The sequence below is a fragment of the Nilaparvata lugens genome, chromosome 1 (assembly GCF_014356525.2).
Source record: "Nilaparvata lugens isolate BPH chromosome 1, ASM1435652v1, whole genome shotgun sequence".
Classification (NCBI taxonomy): Eukaryota; Metazoa; Arthropoda; class Insecta; order Hemiptera; family Delphacidae; genus Nilaparvata; species Nilaparvata lugens.
In genome coordinates this window covers 86,919,347-86,935,421 of record NC_052504.1, presented here as the reverse complement: position 1 = coordinate 86,935,421, position 16,075 = coordinate 86,919,347, and the positions used below count along the sequence as shown (strand labels likewise).

Genomic DNA, 16,075 nt, shown 5'->3' with positions numbered 1-16,075 from the left:
ATATTGGAGTAAAAATATCAGACTATAGAATTATTCATCATAAAATCAGCTGACAAGTGATTACACAGATGTGTGGAGAAGCCAGTCTATTGCTGTATTTCCATAAGGTCTATAGTTTCAATCAGGTACTAGTGGATGAGAATACTGCGTGAGGTCTACTGTTCACAGAACTACTATTAATGCTATAGTCTGATTTTTACTCTAATATTGGAGTATGAAGGAGGCTCTTTTTCCTTTTATATTATCCTTGAAATGCAAAATTTCCAATACGTCGAAGCGCAATTAGAAAAGGAACATACCTGTCAAATTTCATGAAAATCTATTACCGCGTTTCGCCGTAAATGCGCAACATATAAACATTTAAACATTCAAACATTAAGAGAAATGCCAAACCATCGACTTGAATCTTAGACCTCACTTCCCTCGGTCAATTATATAAGTTGAAGAGAATTCAATAAAATTGAATATTAGTGGAATGGAAGTTAATGGAACTTTAATAAATTTAATAAAGACGATTATTAGATAGTTTATAGATAGATAGATAGATAATAGACAGTTTAGCAGATAGTTGTAGTAGATATAGGAGACGTTCAGAATATACGGAAATGGAATCAATGCAACAAATTGTGTAAAAAACTAGTCTCATGACTGAATATATGACAAGGCAAGAATTTGAACCTTATTGATATTGAATGTAAGTTGTGGCTTGTAATCGACATAAGTTTCTTCCTACAAACTGACAGCTCAAATTTAAAAAAAGTGAGTTTTAGAAATGGTAGATTGTTTTCTTTCATTGTGGGTTTTCTCTCCTTCCATATTTTTGATCATCAGGAATTTCCAACCAACACAAGGAGACCAAAATGAATTAGATAAATCAATTTGAAACTTACTTGATATTGACAGACATGAATTGTGGTAGATTCCAAGTGTTCGGTGGTGATTTTTCAAGGACACTTATCAGGCCAGCCATTTGGTAACTAGTGTGAATATTGAAATTGGGATCAATGTCACCTGAAAAATAAATAAGTTTGCAATGAATTGTCATAATCATACTGCGAAAAATTTGTAATGAATACATATATCTAAAATTAAGGATGGTAGAGCTAGATGCTGAGCGTTTTATGACAACAAAATAGTCATGATACTTAGTTGGTGTAAATTCTATGCAGAACTTCTAATATTAACAATATCACAGCTATCAACTAAAATTGGGTACCTTTTTGTAAAATGCAATCAATTTCTGTCCGAATCAGTTGATGAGATGAGACCCAGCTCATTTTTCCCAAGATTTTTTGACGAAGCTACTATTCAAGGTCTATAGATTAGCAAGCTATCTACACATGCATTCTGAAAAGTAGCATGATACCAAACCCTTTTAATGTAAATAAAAAAAATAGATGTAAATGTCATAGAATAGTTTATTTAATACAGATGATTTGTAAATAGCTTATATAGCTATAGTGAAGTCCACGTTATAATGACAGTGGAGGAGGATGAAAGACGTTGCCGATTCTCTGCCTTGACACTGCCTTCTATAGATGATAGCTGATACCGGTATCTCTGATGTAATATTAACTGTTCATTTTTCTTTGAAATAACTAATTATACTGTTTTTTATTCGTCAATCATTGTATGATGAATTTTTTATGATTGATATTAGATATTTTTTAGTTAATAATTCATTCATTCAATCTTATGGTTTTGATGCCAACATCAGCCTTGGTTTTTTCAGGAAATGAAAATATTACAGGTATTAGACCCTCGTCATCAAAACATAAAATATCAGTTTCTGACCTAGCCTAAGAATAAAAATATTCAGTTATTCTTCAAAACCACTCACAATTCTATTCTCAGCTGCTTTATCCAGTTTAGACCTCTGTCAGTGGTTTCATGTATCAAAATATAAGATCTCCATCAAAAAAAATTGATTGTGCATTCAGCAGTTATGTGGCTCATAGTTTGTTTTTGGCCACACTCACACAAATCTGAATGCTGTAATTAATAATATTTCTACATTGTTGAAAAACGATCTGGCAACATTGCGGAGCTAGAGAAGGATAGCGCTATCTACTATGTCGAATGATGGACAAGGATAGCAACACCAATGTTGATCAAATACTGCCATTATAAGGTGGACCTCATTACAGCCAGCTTGCAGCTAGTTACCTGGGATAGTTGGAATGTTGATAGCCTTGTCAGTGTGCCTGTCTAGCAGATGCGCGACACTGGATACAATGGAGCTGATGTGCGAGAAGGACAGCAAGCCAACCAGCCGGTCCTGCTTCAGAATGTTGACCGAACATTGCAGCGCACTCTGAATGCACGACGGCCATTTGCCCCACTGTGACATTTTTGTCGAGCTCAGCCAGATAATACTCTGAAAACGACACAAAGTTATGGCTATCCATTCATTTATTCAGAGGTATTTTAATCACATCTTAAACATTTTAGTAAATTGAATAGTGAGATCACAATTTTTGTTCTATTCATTCAGAATTTCTTTGTTCAATTCTTTTCATTGCATTATGTAACCAAAGTACATTTTTCAGCTCAATGAGTAGTGACTACGATATTTTATTCTATTAATTTATTGTATTGATGGTTGTTCCAACTGGCTGTGGCATATAATATTATTTATTCAAATTAATAGTGTCTTCTAGTTTTATCAACATTATAATATTCCTAATCAACTGAAACATTAACATCATTTTAACTATAAAGGTGCGTACAGATATACGCGCCTCAAACACGCTCCGCCCTCGCTCTGCAATCGCTCCGATCATGAACGTTACGGGAGATGTTAGCTCTTCTCGCGTTCCACTCTTGCTCCCCGGTCGATCATCAATCGATCTGCTCGAGTGACGTTCGATTGCGGAGCAGAGCGAAAGTCTGTCTTATGAAATTTACTTAATACCAAGCACAGAACCGTCACGTATTTCTTCAATTGATTTTTGAATCGCCTCTCCAGTTGGATATGGAGGGGCAAATGATAAACTGGTTACCAATGTAAGAGGAATTTTTCGGAGATTTCAAGCCTTTAATCTCAATTTCTCGTACTAAAATTAAAGTTGTTTACAACATTAACATTAAAGTAAGTCCAAGTTTTTATTTCAAAATCAAAACATTTTCAATAGCATTTATAAAGTTTGTTGAGAGAAGTAGAATTTTTCATACCTAATATGAATGATATTTCATTCTACATTTGAAATATTTTATTCTAGTGTAAGATTATTCGTATTGCCAGTTTTGTTTGATGTAATCAGAAATGTAGCTCCTTAAATTTCAAACAATATTAGTGATTAATTTAAAGTATTTTTCAATTTAAAAATGATTTTTGTGTGTTTTGAATTGTAAATTGAGTGTGTAATTGATGAATGTTAAATTACACATAACCTAGCTACATTTGGACTGATGTATAAATTGGAATTGGAACAGTTTTGGGCTTATAAGCCTGTGGTACTTTTCTGTGAGTTGTGTAATTCTAAATGACTAAATAAATAAATAATATTCTTCAGAACTTAGTGAATAATTTGCAAGTGATTTTTCGTGTTTCCCAGAGCCTACAGACCCTGCTATGAACCACGAAGTTCTTGTGTGTTATCACACAGGTTTGTTATCACTGGTGACTTGAAAACTGAATACTAATAATTTCTGAGATGATTTTAGCGATCACACAAGTCGATCAAGTTTAACCAGAAAAAATTGGATAAAAAATCCCGCTTACCTCCAAACACAGTACAGCGAATTTAATGATGTCGTCATCAGACTCTTTCGGTTGTAGGCTACTGGTCTGCCCATTTTCGGTGAACAGTTGTTGACTGGAAGCTTGCATGTAGCTGCCTACTGCCGGCACCAATTTGAAGAAAGCCTCGATGAATTCTGTGTCACAAAACAGCTCATCGATTCTCTCCTTGTATTTGCATTCCTTGACAGTGGCTGGCCGTCCCACAGGGCTGTAAGCCTGCAATAGAAATATCATATCAAATTTTATTTTATAACATGAATAATAGAATAGAATAATATTTATATCAATTATATTAAGGATTACAATGGTGTCACAATCAATCAACCTCGATTCAATATTGTGTCTACATGGTCTGCTATGGAGGAGTGTTTAGTGACTTCGCAACCACCCCAAACATGTAACCTTGTAACAAAACAACTGTCGTGTTCCAGACACATATTGATAATCCAATGCAGAATGTTCAAGAAGAAATAAAACACATTTTTTACATTAATTTCATATATAATGATCAAAAATCAGAAAATTCTTATTAATATGCTATTAAATACGCAACAGCGATCTAGAAAAAAGCCGGTGAATACTACAATAATATTCTAGCTATTCTCTATGTAGGCCTACTCAATATTATCAGTGCAAACCTCTTGATAGCATATTGATTATTTCGTTTAGTTATTATTTTATTTCTTTATTTACAATGCAAATGACACTAATGTAATAACATTGAAAGATAAAATAATAAGGTAGTCCTTGTTATTGTTATTAAGGTAGCTTTATTATTATTCTATTAGTTTATTAGTATTATTTTCGTTTATTTAGTTAACCATCAAATAGTAAAAAGTGTATAATTTTGAAAAAGTTTGTAGAGGAAGTTGAACTGAATAGTTTCAAATTGAAAACAATAAGATAAAACTATTCAAAAAATATTAAACATTATATAAATATATGGTAAGCTTTGTTTATAAACTACCTACAACTGAATGTAGGGATGAAAAGAACTCATTGGTAGATTCTCTCATTTTCAATAGGATTATAAACTAAGAACCCAATCTCGTTGAAAGAGTGTCATTGGACAAAGAAATTAACAAATTGGAAAAAGTAAATTTGTTAATTGGACACAGCTTAGTAACTTGAAGAACTTTGGAATTAGCGATTTCGATTGATGGAAGAAGCTGAGAATAAATATGACCACAAGGCAGATAGCATTACACAAGTCAGACACTAGTCATGCAATTTATTGTGTTTTCGCAAAACTTAACTGCGTGGAATAAATTATGATTTGTAAGAAAGAAATGATTGAGATTGAAAAAGTCAATGAATTGATACTGACCTGATGAACCCTTGGCAACAGGCTATGAAGATGATGGATATGATGTAGTAGTGCTCTTCTGGCTGCTTTGAATAGAGGTGACACTACATCAGAATCTTTCTTGTCATCTTTTGCCTCTCTTGCCTAGAAAATGCAGAAAGATTCAATGTTAAGAATTTTTTGGTAACATATTGTAGTCCATGACAATGTGATACAAAGTAATTCTGTTATTTAATTTGGGTTTCAATCTTTCTAAATACAAAATTTTCTTGTCTGTAAGTGTGTGGTCTGCAAATTGTACACACACAATTCGAGGGAGGAACAGTTTTGGGCTATGCCTGTTTGTCCTCCCCCAATTATTTCAATGAATAATTGTGTACCGTATCTTAAATGAATAAATAAATGAATACAATCATTCTTGGACCGAAAATCAAGTGACGAAGCAGTGAGTGATTACATAACCTTATGTTTTGAACAACATTAACATTTTATCAACATTATTGGAGAGAAATAGTACAGGCTCAGCCTAGTTTTTCCTCCAATGTCATAATTGTATTATGATTATAGTATTTTATACAATAAATGAATAAATAAATAAAAAAGTAGTATGTTATTTCTATAAATAAATGTAACAGAAACATCAATTCAACCAAAATTCAAAAAATTATATCAACCTAAGCAAATCGAGAACGTTTTTGATGGAGTTCATTTCTCAATACAGTGTATAGGTTATGAAAAATGAGTAATACCTGTTGAGTAAGTCTGATTCCGAGCGTGAAGCAGTGCTGGAGAATAGCATTGTCGAAGTCCTCACTTCGCAAAACACCAATTATGTCTTCCTCGTCCAAATTACTCAACAATTGGGCACACTGGGTTCCGTTTTTCCCTTTTCCACAGCACCTAAATACAATTAATCTGAATAAGCCATTTGAATTTAGGAAAAAAAGATCATCAAAAAATAATTTTATATCATTTCTTACGGTATTTGTTACTCTCTACATACTGTGGACGATTATTACCAGCGGAAAAATTAGACTGGATATAAAAAACTGGACATACAGTAATTTCTTCTTCCATTTAGATATATGATCAAGATTTCTGCTCCAGCATTGTTTTTTCATTAGTTTTTTTTTTTCATTTTTCAGTGGACTCGCTTACCTTACCTCGCACCTATTCCTCTGTTTTTTCCTTCCCATCATTTCTCCCTTCCCTTTTTTCCTCATCACTTCTCTATTCTTTTCTTTGCCTGCCTATTACATGGGAAACCATAGTTGGCTAGGTATCTTCCTCTCTTTTTTTCTCTTCTCCAACACACCCAACCACAAAGCCCATGTTTTTTTAACATTTGTAACATTTTATTGTATTTTATTTGTTATTTTGTTTTGTCTTGTGTGTTTTAATAATAAAAATAAATAAATTGAAAAATAAATAAAATTGAAGACTATGGATTATGGACCGCTATTACCAGAGATGAATAATGCAAGTAATGGTAACCTTAACGTTAATCCGAAAAAATGGAAATCTCTCGAAATCCTTCAATTTTGTACCTGAAGTGAGGAATAAAAGTATCGAGGATGCAATTTTACATGATAAATCTGTTAATAAAGCTGTTTCATGTAATTCAATGACATGTTATTTATCAGTTGAAGAGTCTCAAGAACTTTGCCAGTCAAAAGCTCAGCAACTAATTTCAATCAAACCTCAAGTTATCAAGTTAGCTACAGCTAATTTAATAAGATACAGCCGGTTGCACAAGTCTGTTAACTTCTAATCTCCATTTAAATGCCACGAGAACCAATCAGATAAGCCTTCTTCTCAGAAAACGCTTCTCTGATTGCTTCTGATGGAATTTAATCATGATTAAAATTTAACAGGCTTTTGTGCAACCGGGTCATAGTGTTTGTAACTTTAAGAAACTAATTTTCAAAGCTATGCTATAATTTCGTACACCTCAAAAATTTGAGCTACAATATCATTATTAATAAAAGGTTGTTGAACTAAGATTCATCTTATAACATTCGTAGAGAGATCTTGAAACACAATTATAAAACAAATTGAGGATAGCAAATAAGCCTTTTTTATATCAAGTATAATCTTGAGTATAAGACTAAAATTCACTCTACTCTTATCAATATTTATTCAAACAAGTAGACAGATCTCATAGACCTTAGATTGGTCGATCCATGATTTTTATACACTAAACATTCTTAGATATTGAGTATTTCTTCTAGTTGTTTTTATGGAATTACCTCAATTTGACTTGAGTCAGGAACCATGCCCGGTCCAAAGTGATCATTCGAATATTTGTTGCATTAATCGGTCTTCCTTGATCCAGTTCAACGGGGGACAAATCAAAGCACTGAGAACTCAACTTATTGAGAAGGCTGAGCAGACCACTATGCCTACAAAACAGAAAACACATATACTAAGATTACTTCAATCAACCAGTGGACAAAAAAGGTATGATTAAAATAATAAAAAAACTACAAGGAGAATTTTACACTTTCTTATAATTACATTCACAATATCGCAATGCAAACAATTCAAATGTATTTTCCCCCCAAAAATTAATCACAAGATTACAACACACACACACACAATATAAGTTAAATGTTTTTGATTCCCCCGACAAGGCTATTCATCCTTTTGGAGGAGCTGTTAACTGTTGAATTATTCAGTTATTTTATTGAAAATTACAATGTAACTTGTGTACAACAACGATGCTAAGTAGAAGTAGTAAATAGTTTAGTTGAGGGTTATCACAGTGTAATTGTCAATGCAGGGGTATTTTTGCCATTTATTACATTAAATATAAATTTAGAGCCCTAAATTTTAGGGCCGTTTGCACAGTGCCAGTTTAAACTAAATTCCATCTTAAACTGGTTTAAATCTATATCAAGTATCATTTGTTGTAATGTGATTCATTTTGAGTTTAAGCCAACAGCTGATTGAATTCAGTTTAAGCTTTCACTGTGCAAACGGCCCTTATACAAAGAAATAATGAAGTTTGAATTTGAGGATTAAGATAGTTGGTAACTGATTTTTGGAATAATTTTTCATTGTATTTGAGTAAGATATATCTGAGTAAGTAAAATCGACAATCTTCAAGACATAAAACTAGAAACTCCGTAAAAATAAAATTGAATCCAAAGAGATTAAAATATTGCGAAGCTTTCGATAATACTTACTTGATAGCTAACTTCATTGAACTAGAAAGAGATTCTATCAGTTCCTGAAGCTCTTCCTTATCTATTTGAGCCACAACCTCGGATCTCTCCAATGTTAGAAGGATTTCAACTTTCCTGGAAAAAGATAATCATGAATCAACTTTATCATAATTTAATCATCATATTAATAATAATCAGCTTGACATATTATAAATGTAATAGCAGACAGTAATTATAAGCGGATAGAAAAACTAATACTGATCATAGTTTTACTTGGTAGTTTATAACTATCAGAATTAACAACACTTGATTTATTTGCCAAGTATATAAGCGGGATAATAAACTCAAGAGAAAATATAATAATTATATACTGCAATAATGAGATATTGTATTGAATTTTTAGACAGTATGAAAGGAAGTGAGTCGAGTTAAATGGAATGAAGAACTGAAAGGATTAATTTACCTTGATGCGAGGGTAGTCGATCTTTTGGTTACGACAAGATGAGGATGTTTCAGAAGGATTGGAACCAGCAGCTTCAACACAGCTCCACTATCCCTCTCATGCACCGTTTCCAGACAAGTAAGCAGCTTACACAGAAATTTAACCTAAAAAGAAAATACAAATTAGATAATAATGGAATAGATAAGATAATAATAGTGAAGAATACTTTTGATCAGTCTTTGCTTGCATCAACTAGAAGTAATGGAAGCGAATGCAACTAACATAGAAATTAGTATGAACAAATCAAAACCTCTATGAATGGAATGCAAACTATAGCAAGGTCAACGTTATAATGGTAGTGGAGAAAGATAGAGCAGCGTTGTTGATTCTCAGCCTTCCAATTTCTATACAAGAAAGCTTAAAACGGTATATCTGATTTAATATCAACTGTACATTCTTGTTAAAAAGAATAAATTGTTTTTTATTCGCCAAGAAAATATATTCTTCAATGTATAAATAATCAATTTTCATAATTGCGATTGAATAGTTTGTTGATTAATTATATTTCTACATTTTTAAAAACGATCTGGCAACGTTGCGGATCTAGAAAAGGATAGAACTATCTGCTTTATCAAATGATATACAAGGATAGCAGCAACATTGCAAATCAAATACCATCATTATAACGTGAACCTCATTATAGAATCTACTAAAATGAAAGCAAATGCAACTAAAATAATAATCAGGATAAACAAGTCAAAACCACTATGAATGGAATGCAAAGTAGATGTTTATAAACGTGAATACAATGGAATAATAATGAGGATAAATAAATCAAATAACCTATAGGGATTGAATTTAAAATTTAATAATTTTTGTAATTTTGTGGCTAGTAAATGGCACTTGAATTAGACTACATGTGATAAAAGTGAATAGAATAGAATGATAATGATGATAAACAAATCAAATAACCTATATGGATACAAATTCTATTGTAACCAGTAAATGTGTGGCCAGTAAATGAATGTGAATTAAACTGCAGTACAGTTTGGGTGATATATTGATTATACAATTTGTGGCTCTTTAACCTTCTTCCAGCTTGTCTTAAATCCATACATAGCAAAAGTCTGTTCATTTCAAAATTGAAGCACTATCTATTGCGAAAAACCTTACACAATTTTGGAATATGATCAAGAGCATACTTTTCAGCATTTAAAAAAGACCTTTTGAGGTTTAAGCTCTATGATCAGTTGATCATTCTTTGGTCATCCCACGACAGCATATTATGGGTGAAACACAATTCCTCAGTCAATAGACTGTGGCGAAGAATAAACTGAGCTAAACTGTTTGTAAATATGATTTTTTTCGAATAAATAGATTTCAATTTGAATTAGAAATCAAACTAACCTGTGAGACGTGCGTGCACCTGGTGGCAACAGCCTGCACCATGAGGCCACTGGCGGCCGGATTCCTATGAACTGCGGCCAACAGCTCCTGTACGGGGGGCTCAGTCGATAGGTTGATTAACTCTTCCACGTGACCCACTATCAGCCAAGTCAGGCATTCACTGTCCGCCACGTTTTCTGTCTAACAGTATCACAAAATAATCATTATTACAATACGATGAACTGGAAAAATCAGAGCAATTTCAGTACAAATATGAAGAACCATCAAAAATTATTTTTCCTACAGTTACCTTGAAAAGTGACGATTCCTGCACTGATTACAGAACGCAAAGATTCACTTTTCCGCTCTAGTGCGGGAAAAATCTTTTCTGCACTCCAGATTTGCAACATGGCAACACAAAATAGTTGGTGGGTTAAATGGAGGATTAGTGCACGAAAACAAAAGTTAAGTTGGTAACAATGACTGTGGTTAGATTTAAATGTGAATCATTTCAATGGCTACCCTACATTTATGATAAAATCCCAATCTAGAAATCCAAAACAAGAATAATGTTCATCTAAATCATAATTAAATAATCATCATTTACGAATTCTCATCATTTAATAATAAATAATAGTTCTTTTTTATTGATAATAATTATCAATAATAATTATTATTATTTCAACTGCAAGAAATGAGAAAAGTAGCAAATATACATTATAAAATTCGAATTTTGAGGTTAAAGGATTACCGTTCGATATTCATATAAATGGAAATAATAAAAACATAACAATATTACAATAAATATTCTCTGTTGTCTTTGTTATTTTTATAAATATTTCTCAGTTTACATTGAGCATTTTTCTCGGTAATTTGAGCAAAAGTCTAAATTTCTGAATCGTGTTTCAGTAATTTTTAGCTGGATGAAACAAACTTAGGTACGATTCTTCCCGCTAGGTCGCGCGCTTGTCGGTTCAGCCATCTTGTTGTGTTCAGCCATTTTGCAGCTCGGTTCAGCCAACAAGCTGCTGGCGTGTATGTTGAATGTGAATTTTTTGTTCTATCTGTATTTTTTCTGATTCTTGAATGAATAAAAATGAGAATTTTGGCTGAGAATTTTCAACCTCAATTGGATTATTAATTTTTAAATGAATTAAGGTTTTTATTAATAACAGCATCACACACACAAACATTTTATGGATTTCAGCCATCATTTTACCCATAATTATTCATTTTTCATATTCAATGGTAACTGTAGGAAAAGTTTAATGTGAAATATGTGAGCAAAGTTCCTCTGCTGCACTCAAGAAGCCATTCCGCCCTCGCCTACGGCTCGGGCGTAAACGTTTCTTTCGGTGCAGCAAACTGTCACTTTGCGCACTAGTTGCACAAATAACTATTGTAATACTAGGAGAGATAAAAAGTCAACAAAATCTATTCAAAAGAAATTGAATTAAGAGTGTGTGGAGAGTAAAATTTGAGTGAGATTCATACTCTTTAGTGATTCATACAAGTACATCATCGAAAATGATAGGGAGAGAAAAAATAAGGTAACCTTGTGCTATTCCTCCACCCATATTTAGATAAGGTCACACATAGTCCGAATTAGGTTAAGTCTTGTAGTTGTTCACTTCACAAGTGTTCTTAATTATTTTATTATATATATATATATATATATATATATATATATATAATATATATATATATTTGAATGTGGAACTTTTTATTCTTATACTTGCTAATATTGGATCCAAGTTTCTATAATACTCTATTCTTATTATATTAAGCGAGCAATTTCTGTATGTCTGTTCATATTTTGTTATCTGGTTATTTATGTTCAACGGATCTCGAAAACGGATCTAACGATTTTCATGAAATTTGGAACCTAGTAGGTTTATGATATAAAAATTCGTTTGCACTAGGTCTCATCCTTGGGAAAACTCGCTGAACGACATTAAAAGGATAATTCATCCTTGGCTTAAACAGCTGAGACTTTTGTCGTCTGTGGATAGTTAGTAGTGAGCGAGTGATTCCGTGGAAAATCAAAATATCGCATCCCCGAAATTCATAAGCTTACGTATAGCCAGCTCTGTAAAATATGGTCACTTTAGAGAACAATTGTGTTCTGTTTATCAATAAATAAAAATAACGAGCGAAGCTCGGTGCCTCGATATTATATCCTAAAGCTAGCATTTCAAACCGGTGTGGCGTGGATTTAACATTAGCAGATACGACGGCTAGGTCCTTCGAAGACTTATTTCAAGCTACGCTAAAGGTGCGTACAGACTTTCGTTCCGCTCCAAGACCGAACGTCACTCCAGCAGAGCGATTGATGATCGACCGGCGAGCAACAATGGTTCGACCGGGGAACGCGAGAAGATCTACCATCTTCCGTAACGTTCATGATCGGTGCGAGTAGAGAGCGGAGGCGGAGCGATTGCTGTGCGATGGTGGTACGTGGGCGGTACGAGGGAGGAGCGTGCTCGGTGCGGGTTGGAAGCACGAGTATGTGTACGCAGCTTAATGCTTGACATAGGCTTAACATAAATATCTGATATTTGACACATTCGTTTTGTATTGAAATAAAATGATCACTCAAGCCAAAACTTACTGTCAATATGTGGAGAAATTTCAATGTAATATAAAAATAATATACTTACAACATAGTCACTGTACAGAATGATGGCGCCCCGTCTTACAACTTCTAGATTATGACATGTGTCTGGTTCAATCCCTTGGGAACGATATTTTGCTCTGAAAAAATGAAAAATTCTGTAAATTAAATTGTATATTTCACTGAACAAATAAGTTTTTTACTACAAATTCCAATAATATATACTTATTTACAGTTTCTGCCGTATCTACAATGTCGCCATGTGCGTACAAATGTCGACGAGCGCGAGAGTGTGGATGACTGCTTTGCCAGCGCTCGCCTTCATTGGCCTTCACTTGCCATCGCTCTGATTTTTGTCGAGCAAAGGCCAATCACGCAAGGGCGAGTGGCCTGCTGAGCAACCACAAATAGTCACATTGCAGTGTGGAGAGGTGAGAAAGCAGTGACTTGGAAAGCCACTTGGCCAGCAACTAGGTGAGAGGGTGGACTAGGTATTATAACTATTAATGGCCAATTACAAATACAGTATATAAGTGTATATTTCACATCAAGAAGAATCAATTTTTAAATAGGTATTTATAATCAACGAAGATAGAAACCCACTATTTCTAGAAGATAGTGTGGACTAGGCATCATAAATATTAATATCAATTACAAATACAGTATACAATTGTATATTTCACATCAAGAAGAATCAATTTTTAAATATTTATAGTCAACGAAGATAGAAAACTACTATTTCTAGAAGATAAACATAAAGAGAAAAATTGACATAGTTAGGGAATATTCAGCAGGCTTTGCCAACGAAACAGGCTCCGATAGGGACTGAATATTCAGGCATAGGCTCCAAAATATTTCAAAGCAATGTGAGTTTTTTATTTGTCAAAAGTGTTTTTCAAGTTCATGACTACTTATTCTATACTACTATATTGGTGAAAAACTAATTTTACACACCCAATCTTATCCCTGTCCCTGGTCTGCATGAGCACCGACCAATAGCTCGTATGACCGTAGTTGATGAGAGTGAGCAGGTATGACCAGAGCAGTGTGATCAGGGGACAGCACGAGGCAATTGCTGTGAAACTACTATTGACTGCCTTCAGTCGTTCTCCGCCTTCTGGCTCCCTTACAAGCTGGATCAGTGCTGTGGCCACTTGCACATAGCTTCCTGAAACACAACATTATGTTTGCATAATACACTTGTTAATTTACACAATATAATGTTGAGTTGGATGCACTCATACAGGGACAGGACATAGTGAGATTTATAAAGTCTCAGAGATTAAGATGGCTGCATGACATGTTCAGCCTGTGGAAGAGGGCCAACTTTCTCTTAGAATATTGAGGAGCAAACTGGACAACCGCAGCAGAAAGGAAAGGCCACGAAATATCTGGATGGATTGTGTCATAAAAGACTTGGCAGGATTGAAAGGGGAAGGATGGCAGTCCAAAGGTAGGCGCACACATATCGTCATCGGACGGACGGCACGCATCGGACGGATCGGACGATTAGATTTGATGCATTGTTTTCAATTGAGTGCGCATACCTATCCGCATCGTAAAGGTATGCGCACTCCAATTGAAAACAATGCATCAAATCTAAGCGTCCGATCCGTGCCGTCCGTCCGATAACGATCTGTGTGCGCCTACCTTAAGACTGCTGACAAGGATGAGAGGAGGAGAGCGGTAGAGAATGTCGAAGTCCATCCCGGGCTGTGAAACAGACAAGAGAGAGACATTACACTTGTCATTACTGAATAGAACGACTTCGACATAATTACTAAACTTATTCACAATTGCCACTACACTTATTCAATTGTAATTTATTTGAAAGAGTCGCAAATTTATTTGGAAATTATGAACTAGTTTCGGTTGCTACAAAGTTATCAATGAAATTAAATTATCAATCTTTGGGAAAACTCAACAAGGAAAAGAATAAGTGGTTGTGAAAATTAGAATTCTTCCAATTAATGTGGATATCACACAAAAATTTGGTCTCAGTTTTCCAGGCTTATTGTGACATAACTTTATTATCCAATATAAAGAGTGAGATATCATTATTAATTATGTTGCTCTACTGACGTTTCAGTCATTAATAGTTGAAGATATTGGACAATACACTGCACACTTATGTGAAAATGAAATTCCCAAATGACATCTAATGCTCAAATAAATGAAATTATATTGATTTGATAATTTTTGAATTGATATGTTGAGTCGTCTTGGGATAATCTTACCTGACTGGAACATATGCAAACAAATGAGTAGGAAGTGGGCAAAAATATTCTCGATATGGGCTGCATCCTCACACTGCTTACTGGCAGTTTCAAGTTTCGACACAACCGACTCAATCACGTGAAGCAACAGCCTGTTAAATTTCAAATCATTAATGAAAATTGAAATAAATTTAAAAAAACTCACATACAAAAAAGATTATGATTTAAAAATCATAACACATTCAAAGATGGAAATTTCGTTTTTATTCAATTATGACATTGACAAATTGATTATCCAATGAAATAATTAACACTAAAGCATGATTTGATGATACCGTAATACGTTTTACAGCTAGACAGAAAAATGTATTCTGGTTGATAGACGAACCAGTGCAGCCTAGTGAAATGAATTGGACTAATTTGAATTTGAGCAATAAATAAATAAATAATGTCTATTTCCCAAAAAAAAAACTAAAACTACTACATCAATTACAAAAAATATAAGATAGTTTACAATTACATACAATAGTCAGTTACAATAAAAACTCCTTATAATGTGTACTCTACATATTTAGTGTTTTCTGTGTGCAAATAGACCTACTCCACTATGGTGTACCATGTACAAGAGTAGGTTAGGACACTCAGACAAGCCTTAACTCTTCAAGCAGGTAATTGTAATGTGGAACATAAACGACCTTTACTATGGGATATCTACTTATGCTATCTTGTCTCTGTGGTTTTTGGCTCTTATAGAATGAGTGGTGCATCGTTAGTCAGCTAATACTCGTTGACGACGAAATGATGTGAGATACTCACTTAGCAAAGATAAGTTGGGGCGGATGATTGTGTTGTGCAGCGATGACATTGAGCGGGTCATCTCCCTGCTGGTGCACACACAACTGCAACTCCTCCAGGCGGGACAGCACGGTGTCCTCTCTGCCCTGACAGCCCAGCGCAACACACATCGCCACCACCACGCTCAGCCAACGCTCTGTTGAGCAACCGTCCTGCAACAACAAATACAGATATTCATTCATTGACAGAAGCTTCACTTATTCATTTATTTATTACTTTACAAAGGCGACTTTCTAGAAGTATTTTAAGCCTAGGTGATGATGATGAGATGAATGAAAATACAATGAAGGTAGAGTTATGAATGAATAAAAATTATAGGTTAAGCTATAATCACTTGAATTGAT

At 34.0% G+C, this 16,075-nt stretch overlaps 1 protein-coding gene across 2 annotated transcripts in view; it reads right to left on the bottom strand.

The window, feature by feature from the left end:
• LOC111054382 (huntingtin) overlaps window positions 1-16,075 on the bottom strand; it is a 75,945-nt gene that overhangs the window by 17,289 nt on the left and 42,581 nt on the right. For both annotated transcript variants that reach the window (XM_039419484.1, XM_039419485.1), the window contains 13 exons: window positions 15,693-15,883; window positions 14,898-15,028; window positions 13,615-13,828; window positions 12,707-12,800; window positions 10,068-10,247; window positions 8,682-8,824; window positions 8,240-8,353; window positions 7,301-7,453; window positions 5,801-5,951; window positions 5,073-5,195; window positions 3,725-3,961; window positions 2,167-2,377; window positions 891-1,011 (listed from right to left, as the gene is read on the bottom strand). In XM_039419484.1, coding sequence (XP_039275418.1) covers window positions 891-1,011; window positions 2,167-2,377; window positions 3,725-3,961; window positions 5,073-5,195; window positions 5,801-5,951; window positions 7,301-7,453; window positions 8,240-8,353; window positions 8,682-8,824; window positions 10,068-10,247; window positions 12,707-12,800; window positions 13,615-13,828; window positions 14,898-15,028; window positions 15,693-15,883 — 2,063 coding nt within the window. The remainder of the gene's footprint in view (window positions 1-890; window positions 1,012-2,166; window positions 2,378-3,724; window positions 3,962-5,072; window positions 5,196-5,800; window positions 5,952-7,300; window positions 7,454-8,239; window positions 8,354-8,681; window positions 8,825-10,067; window positions 10,248-12,706; window positions 12,801-13,614; window positions 13,829-14,897; window positions 15,029-15,692; window positions 15,884-16,075) is intronic.